The 9,110-nt window shown below is 40.0% G+C and overlaps 1 protein-coding gene across 2 annotated transcripts in view; it reads left to right on the top strand.

The window, feature by feature from the left end:
* Window positions 1-9,110, top strand: part of GMCL1 (germ cell-less 1, spermatogenesis associated) — a 60,767-nt gene extending 51,657 nt beyond the window's left edge. Inside the window, exon 14 of one of the 2 annotated variants that reach the window (XM_049115937.1) lies at window positions 8,941-9,110. In XM_049115937.1, coding sequence (XP_048971894.1) covers window positions 8,941-9,012 — 72 coding nt within the window. In that variant the 3' untranslated portion in view covers window positions 9,013-9,110. Of the gene's footprint in view, window positions 1-3,222; window positions 4,377-8,940 lie in introns of those variants that run through there. The other variant, XM_025470637.3, reaches the window with a different exon arrangement.

A 9,110-nucleotide genomic window follows, 5' to 3' on the forward strand; every position in this document is an offset into this window, starting at 1 on the left:
TAAGTGCAGTTGATAGAATTTGATGCCTAATTATGTGAAGGAAGAGAGTAAAGATAGTTCCTAATATTCTGACTTGGGCAACTTGATTTATGGTAATTTTTCCTTTGATTTGGATTACAGGAAGGAGAATGAACGTGACAAAGTGAGGATGAAAAGATAATGAATTCAGCTTAGGCCATATTTAATTTCAGGGCACTGAGGGGAAAGTGTGATGGGCAGTGGGTAAATGGATCTGGGGTTTAAAAGAATGCCTAGACTAGGAAGAACTGGATGAGGTGGCCTCCAGGAACTGTGTGGAGAATCTGACAGGACAGAAACCTAGGGGACACTGGTATTTGAGAGGTGAGCAAAAAAAGTAACCTGGTGAGACATTCAAGAGCCAGGTTGGGCAGTCCAAGCCAAATTGCAAGAGTGAAAGTTAGATGGCCCCAAAAGAAGAGGTAGTAGCAAGTAGCTGATGGTTTGAATTGGGGCTGCTTTATATCTAGGTGACAATTTCCAATAGAGAGATTTATAAATCCTTGGAATTTAGACCTAGATGGAACATGTGGGGAAGTGATAGAGCTATAGTACAGAATAAGTGATGAGCCTCAGAGAAGCAGGGATTTGTAAATGAAGATGGAGAAGTAACAGTCTGGAAGTAGAAATGGAGACCTAGAAAGATGCTGCCGCTCTGTCTGATGCTGTGATGTGTGGGCTTCTCAGCTTCCACTCTGTAGGGGAAGAAAGGAAATGAACGTTATGTTGCTTCAGTGCAAACAGTTGTAAATTGAGCCCTCGGGTGGAGTTAGAGGTTTAGTAAAGCTAAGATTAGATCTCTCTAGTTTGGGGATGGGGATTGAGAATTAATAGAACCTAATATTCAGAAATCAGTGTGTCCGTTCAGCTCTCAGATGATGTCTACATGGCTCCCCTCTTTTCCCAAAGTTGGCACTTAGACCTACCCCCACCCCCAGCCCTACCTATATTGAAATATTAGAATCTTCCTTGGACTCTGTTTTGTTGTGGCACTGAATCTTGGTTTTTAATCATCAAATGTACATATCGTCAAAGTATATGTGCTCAACAAATTCAGTTAGTGTGTCTTCACCTGGGTTGTAGCTACAAACTTTGTCTAGACCAGAGTGATTCAAGCTTCTAAAGACCAACTATGTTTGACATCATTTCTCTCTGCTAACCCTGTTAGTACCATCAGCCTAGGTGATCGCCTCACTTGATCCATCATCTCACCCATCTTGTTCACTAACACTTTTTTAAAAACACCACTTCCCCCATTTGGAGGTATCTAGAGATATTGTGTGTGTGTGTGTGTGTGTGTGTGTGTGTGTGTGTGTGTTCGTGTTCCTTACCCTCTTTATCCAATTTATCTTGCTTTTCCTCCACCACAGAAGCTATGTCCAGTTAAGCCTACACCAATCATTCACATGTTCCAGTGTGTTCATCCTTCTTTGCAGGAGCATCTTCCTTAGTAAAAAATAAAAAACTTTAGGTTTAAACAGTACTTAATAATACATTCTTCAGGGCAGCCCCGGTGGCGCAGCTGTTTAGCGCCTCCTGCAGCCCAGGGCGTGATCCTGGAGACCCTGGATCAAGTTCCACGTCAGGCTCTCTGCATGGAGTCTGCTTCTCCCTCTGCCTGTGTCTCTGCCTCTCTCTCTCTCTCTCTCTGCATCTCTATAAATAAATAAATAAAAAATCTTTTAAAAAAATAATACATTCTTCAAAATGTATAAAATAAAGCAAAACTAATGTATATTACTGCAAAGAATGTAAGTATTCAAAAAGTAGAAGTTCCAGTGTTGCTCTTTTTACTCTGATGACTTTTTTCACCAAATGCTGTTCGTACAGGGTTCCAAATGGAGATTTGTAGAATGAAAGATGATCACATTTGTGCCTTTCAGGTACAGGATCGACTCCTGTCTCTATGAGATTTCAGGGCATTCTCACGTGTACTGATTTAATTGAGCCTGAAATTGATTTTACAAGATAATGTATTTTATTTTATTTTATTTTTTTACAAGATAATGTATTTTAAATTCCAAGAGACAAATAATATGTTTGCATTAGAGACAGTGGAAAATATAGGACAAGAGTGGGAATGTGGGCTTAAAAAAAATGGCTCAGTGGTTGAGCATCTGTCTTCGGCTCAGGGCATGATCCCGGGGTCCTGGGTTGGAATCCTGTATCAGGCTCCCCACAGGGAGCCTGCTTCTCCCTCTGCCTGTGTCTCTGCCCCTCTCTCTGTGTGTCTCATGAATAAATAAATATCTTTTTAAAAAATTAGTGGGAATATGGGAACCATGCTTATTGGTGCTATTAATGACTTCCCACCTTCCCTATTATTTGCAATACCTAAAGGCCATCAGGAGGGGCACCTGAGTGGCTCAATCAGTTAAGCATCTGCCTTGGGCTCAGGTCATGATCCCGGGGTCCTGGGATTGAGTCCCAGGATCGGGCCCTACATCGGGCTCCGGCTGTGCATCGGGCTCCCTGCTCAGTGGGGAGTCTGCTTCTCCCTCTTCTTCCCCGGCTTGTGTCTTGCTCTCTCCCTCTTTTTCAAATGAATAAATAATCTTTTTAAAAACAATAAATAAGGCCATCATGAAATGAATCCAAATTGCTATGTATTTCTGGACTACATCTGTTCATACGTTATGTAGATACTGGATAGAAATTTTTCATAATGAAAATAACTACCATGACTGAGTAATTCCTACATGGCTGGCTTTGCTGAGTCCTCTATGTCTCATTTAATCCTCACTATAATCATATGAGGTAGGTATTTTTATTCATTTTACAGTAAGGAAGCTGCAGCTGACAAGTCATTGACTTGCCCAACCTCACAGCCAGTAGGAGTAGGTAGGAGTTTCAAGATCTGAACAGTGATTTTGAGACTTTGGATGCAAGCTCTTGTTTTGTTGTTGTTGTTGTTGTTGTTGTTTTAAGAGTTTATTTATTTGAAAGAGAGAGGATGAGGAGGGTTGGGCAGAGGGAGAGGGAGCAGGCTCCCTGCTTAGCAGGGAGCCCAATGCAGGGCTTGATCTCAGGACCTAGGGGTTACGACCTGAGCCAAAGGCAGACACCTAACCGAGGGAGCTACCCAGGCGCCCCTGGATACAAAGCTCTTAACCACCATATGATCTCCTTCTGTTAACTGGATTCAACAGTTTGGTTTTCTGTTTTATTTTTTCTTGTTATTAAAGCTACAAATTTGTTTTATAGGAACAAGTAGTGATGAACTTGGACAGCAGACTTCTCATCTTCCCTTTATACATCTGCTGTAACTTCCTGTATATATCACCAGAAAAAAGAACTGAAAATAATCATCCAGAAAATCCAGAAAACTGAGGATCTCATCAGTTGGAAACAGTAGCACTTTGAAAACTTTTTCGGCCAGCTTTAATTTAATGGCCCTACTGATATTCACGTCTAAGGTGACTAACAAAGACAAAGGCCTTATGAACTGTACAGATAATACAGAGGACTATTCTTATGCTCATTACATTTCTATGCATATATGAAAAAAAAACATTTTAAAGCCAAGAAAATGTCTGTCAAACCATTTGTTACAAAGATGTTGACTCATGCTTTTAATTTTTAAGCATCAGTAGAAAATTGCTGTAGGTAAAATTCATATTTCTCTGAAGCCTAATATAGATTTAATTTTTGGTTTAAACTTTGATCCTACCTAATGTTAGTGACTGTCAGTTATCTACCTGTAAACTTATTTTTATTTGGCTAAAAGAATGCTAAAGAAACTATTTGAATGGCTAATTATAAATGCTGTTTCAGTTGTTACAGTTAAAGCTGTCCTTTAATTTTTTTCAACTGCTCATTAATTCCTCCTCGTATTCTGCTATTCCTCTAAGCTGTGCTCATTTTTAATCATTAAATACTTTTTTGTGGTTTTGGAGACTAAGCTGGGGAACTTTTTATTTAATGTAAGCATTTTCATGCTATTTTACTTTGCTTTTAATTTAGTTTTCTTAGGATTTTTAACAAAATCAGCTTTAGACTTTCAAATGAACTTGAATGGGGGAGAAAATCAATTTGAACCTGAGGATATTCTTTTGCCTTACATGGTCTTTTCTTTGACATTCTGTACTTTATTCTTGGTCATGGATTATTTATGTACCAAATATTATACTTTAAACATTTTCATATTCTCTGATCTGCAGAATTATTTATGTTCAAATTTTGGTTGGGAATCCTATTTCCTACTTAAGCTCAGGACCTTATAAACCTCTGAATTGAGTGCCTTTGAGTTATACATGCTAATAGAAATTTCATAGCAAATGTAAATAAGGTCGGAGGATCTCATATAGAAGATTATAATAAAGTATTAATGTAAAAATAGAACTTATTTTTATCAAAAATGGATGTACACTTGTCATAATTTATGTTTGCTTTTTGTGTTTATTGCTCTTTTGCAAATAACCATGCTCATCTTCTTTCCAGTCAGAGTTAAGCTTTTTGTGGTTAATGTATATTTTTAGTATGTTTTTAAAAACGGGAATCATTTTTATGTATCTGTACAAATAATAAATACCCATTTGGAAAAAGAATAAATAAGCTCTTCTATAAAATGGACAAAAAAAACTTAGTTGAAAGCAGAATTTTTTTCTTTCTAGATTTTTTCCAATTAGATTTAACTTTTGGAATTTGGTAGTTTTTTTCTCCAGTAATATGTCCATAGGTTCATAAATTGCTTTTCTCCTTTCAAAATTCATCCTTTTTGACGTAAAGGAACCTTTGATGCCTCTCCTTCCCCCACCCGTCGAACTGTAGTTTAAATGTTTAAATACAACAATTTAGCCATATCAAGAGGCTACATTTCTTATTTTTATATTTAACTATAATTCTCTTTTTGAGATGCTTTTTTTCCTATCGTATTCTAGCATCAAAGTTTGCTTGCTAAAAAATATAAATAACCTTAATTTGAATTATGTGATTAAAGTTTTAGAAATATTGGGAGTAAAGAGAAAGTTTGAGTATATTAGTAAAATTAACTATTTCATCATGTAAATTAACCAAATTGGAATTATATATGGTTCCTGTCCTTTGGTTCTTTCCTAGCCAAATTGCTTACATCATTCACAAACCATAACTACTCTTCAATCATGAGTAGGTTGTGTTCTCATCTGAGAAATTGATAATTTTTAGCTACTGTTAGTATGAGATCTGGTTTTGTTTTTGATTCCTTAGCAGCAACTTTTCCTTCTGTTTCAATAGGACTATTTTCCATAAAGCGTGAGCTGAGGTGTCATGGAAACTGTTATGTATGAAAGCTTTTGTGTTTGTCTGCCTTTGCCCTATAGCCTTTGCCAAGTCTTTTTTAATTTTAACTACTAAGGCTAAAAACAATATTAACCCATTAATAATTATTAGTAGTAACTTGGTTAGTAGTATCAATTAACTTCGTTATCAGTAAAGAAGAGATCCTTAAGAGAAAATATTCTAAGATCTCATGCTAAGTTACTAAAAAGGAATATGGATGTACCTTTTTCTTTAATGGATTTGCCTTGGAACTTAGCAAGGTATAGGCAAAATTAAATGAACAGTGGTAGTCACTAGCTTTTTATTGTGTTCATTGGCTAACATTTTATCACATTTTAAGTCTTTTTTTTTTTTTTTAAGATTTTATTTATTCATGAGAGACAGAGAGGCAGAGACACAGGCAGAGGGAGAAGCAGGCTCCATGCAGGGAGCCCGATGTGGGACTCGATCCCGGATCTCCAGGATCATGCCCTGAGCTGAAGATGGCGCTAAACCGCTGAGCCACCCGGGCTGCCCCATTTTAAGTCTTTCAATGGGATTACCATGATATATGAATGATCTTCAATATCAAGTGCAAAAGTGAGATCACCAAGGGTCACTGTGGCTATATTTTAAATTTTTATTTAAATTCAAGTTAGTGTAGTGCTGGTTTCAGGAGTAGAATTTAATGATTCATCACTTAAATATAACCCCCAGTGCTCATCCCCAGTGCTCAATACCCAGCATGGAACCCAACTTAGGGTTTGAATTCACAACCTGTTTCCATTGTTGCAGAAAGTTTTCTGTTCAACAGTTGGTCCAGAATATCGAACTATTAACATTGAAACAATATCAAAAGTTGTATTCCCTTAAAGATGATCCCATGTAAATAACAGATAATAGAGCCAGGGGTGCAAATGGTAGATCAAATACTTGAAATGATACGTTGATTCATGATTTCAAGCAACGTGGAGCTAAGAGAAGACCCTACAGTTCCTCCTTAGAGAGTCTGACATCTTTCCCAAGGTCCAGGTATAGGGGTATAAAAGCAAAAAGCCTCAGACGTCATCAGTCACTGTTAACCAGTGGTCAGTCAGACTGCATCTAATTTAGAGGGGAGATTACTGACTCAACAGCATGCATCCACACGTAATGATAAAGTAGGACACTTTTGTAAAAGCTGGTGGCCTTTTTAAAATAGGGCTAGCAAAGTAGAACAATTTAGCCAAGGCTAGAGAATAGCACATTTGCAGACCATCACAGGCTGTGAATGTTGGTTAAGTAAGGTACATACATACTTTGAATACAGTTTGCCTTTATTGAAAAACTGGTTGGGGAGGGAACTTAAAATTAAGCAAGTGTGATCACAAGTGTTGACCTTACCCCACTTAAATTCTATTAAAATGGAATGAGGGGGGATCCCTGGGTGGCGCAGCGGTTTGGCGCCTGCCTTTGGCCCAGGGCGCGATCCTGGAGACCCGGGATCGAATCCCACGTCGGGCTCCCGGTGCATGGAGCCTGCTTCTCCCTCTGCCTATGTCTCTGCCTCTCTCTCTTTCTCTCTCTGTGACTATCATAAATAAATAAAAAAAATTTAAAAAAAAAAAAAAAAAAAAAAATGGAATGAGGGTACCTCAAGCTACTTATCAGAAATATAAAGGATTTTCTTCCAGATACAGTGCTGAAAGGTACACAGTGCTGGATAACCTGCATCCTGAGGGAGCCCTTGCAGAACCCAGTTTCTGGCCCACATTTCAATGAGGAAGGAGCTTTTTGGAGACACACCATTTCTTTTCCCATCTCCTTTGGAGAACTTACTCCTTTGGTTTTTTCCCTTTCTCTTTTGTATTTTGCTTTTTCCCCCCTCTATACTGACTCATTCACACCAATATTTAAATGTGCTTAAGTTTCTCACATCTTTGAAAAACCTTCAAATGTTGACCTCCACCTGTTGCCATATTTTGCCCTGAGTCGGCTAAACTTCTCATAAGCGTTCTCCAAATTCTGTCTCCACTTCAAAACCCATTCATAGGGACGCCTCGGTGGCTCCGTGGTTGAGAGTTATCCCAAGGCAAAGGCCACAGGTAGTCTGAGGGCTTCGAAGGATGGGAGGGAACCAGATTGGAGTTTTTCTTTTTTTTTAAATTTTTTTTAAATTTTTATTTATTTATGATAGTCACAGAGAGAGAGAGACAGAGACATAGGCAGAGGGAGAAGCAGGCTCCATGCACCGGGAGCCCGACGTGGGATTCGATCCCGGGTCTCCAGGATCGCGCCCTGGGCCAAAGGCGGGCACCAAACCGCTGTGCCACCCAGGGATCCCCAGATTGGAGTTTATTCAGAAAATACTGGATATGGATACTTGACTAGAGGGGAAATAATAACAGGAGGCTGGTAAAATAATCTAGATTAGACACTAGAGTGGCACGTACTAGAATGGCGTCAGTACGTGAGGGGAATAGTGGCTGCGTTTGAGAAATAGCTGCTGAAACTGGAAAAACTTGGTGATTTTGAACATAGATGATGAGGGAATTAGAAGATTAGCCCACATCAGGCTCCCTGCTCTCCTCCTGCCACTCCCATTTGCTCATGTTCCCTAATAAACAAAAATATCATCGGATTACAGATGCTCAATTGAAGCCATAAGTATATGTGAGATCACCTGGTGCAGGCTCAGGACAGAAGACAGCCTGGAGAGAGCCAGAGGGGACGAAGAGTCTCCAGAAAGAGACTAAGAAGTGGGCACAGAAGCGGAATGAACTGGGTGACTGTGATGTCCAAGAAGTTCATGAGAAGGCTGCTTTTTAAGGACAGTGGTTAATTTTAAGTGTCGGTTAAAAAGAATGAAAAAAACACATCTAACCTATAGAATTTAGCATCAAAGTCTGTTGACTCACAGGTTTTAGTGGTTTCGTTGTGAGTGGAGTTTTTTTTTTAAGACTTTATTTATTCATGAGAGACACAGAGAGAGAGGCAGAGACACAGGCAGAGGGAGAAGCAGGCTCCCCGTGGGGAGCCCGATGTGGGACTCCATCCCGGGACCCCGGGGTCACGATCTGACCCCAAGGCAGACGCCCCTCTGATGACTTATTTTTCTGTAGTTCCAGCCTGGATCTCTAATGGGCTTCAGATACACATCTAGGTGGCATCTCCCCCTAAGTGTCTGAAATGGCCCCTCACATTCGCAGGTCCAGGTGTGAACAGCAGCTTTCTCCTGAATTCACCGTGTATGCTCTGCCTTAGCAGATGATGCTACCAGTCTCTCCAGTTTCACAAGCCGGAAACCTGGACGTCATTCTTGATTCTTCTGATTCCCTCATCGTCTATGTTCAAAATCAAGTTTTTTCCAGTTTCAGCAGCTATTTCTCAAACGCAGCCACTATTCCCCTCACGTACTGACGCCATTCTAGTACGTGCCACTCGAGTGTCTAATCTAGATTATTCTACCAGCCTCCTGTCCTATTCCTCTAGTCAAGTATCCACATCCAGTATTTTCTGAATAGACTCTAATCTGATTCCCTCCCATCCTTCGAAGCCCTCAGACTACCTGTGGCCTTTGCCTCGGGGTTCTGGCCTTTGTATTTCCTCTCCCTTTCCTCTTGCCCTCACACATTCAGTCTCCTCTACCTGGACAATCTCTTCCAGCTCCCCACAACTGTCACCCCGTTTTTCTTTTTTCTTAAGATTGCCATCTATTCAGGAGAGACACGGAGAAGAGAGGCAGAGGGAGAAGCAGGCTCCCTGCGGGGACCCTGATGCGGACTCCATCCCGGGACTCCAGGATCGTGCACTGAGCCAAAGGCAGACGCTCAACCACTGAGCCACCCAGGCGTTGTCACCCCATTTCTGGCTAA

The sequence above is a fragment of the Canis lupus genome, chromosome 10 (genome assembly GCF_003254725.2).
Source record: "Canis lupus dingo isolate Sandy chromosome 10, ASM325472v2, whole genome shotgun sequence".
Classification (NCBI taxonomy): Eukaryota; Metazoa; Chordata; class Mammalia; order Carnivora; family Canidae; genus Canis; species Canis lupus.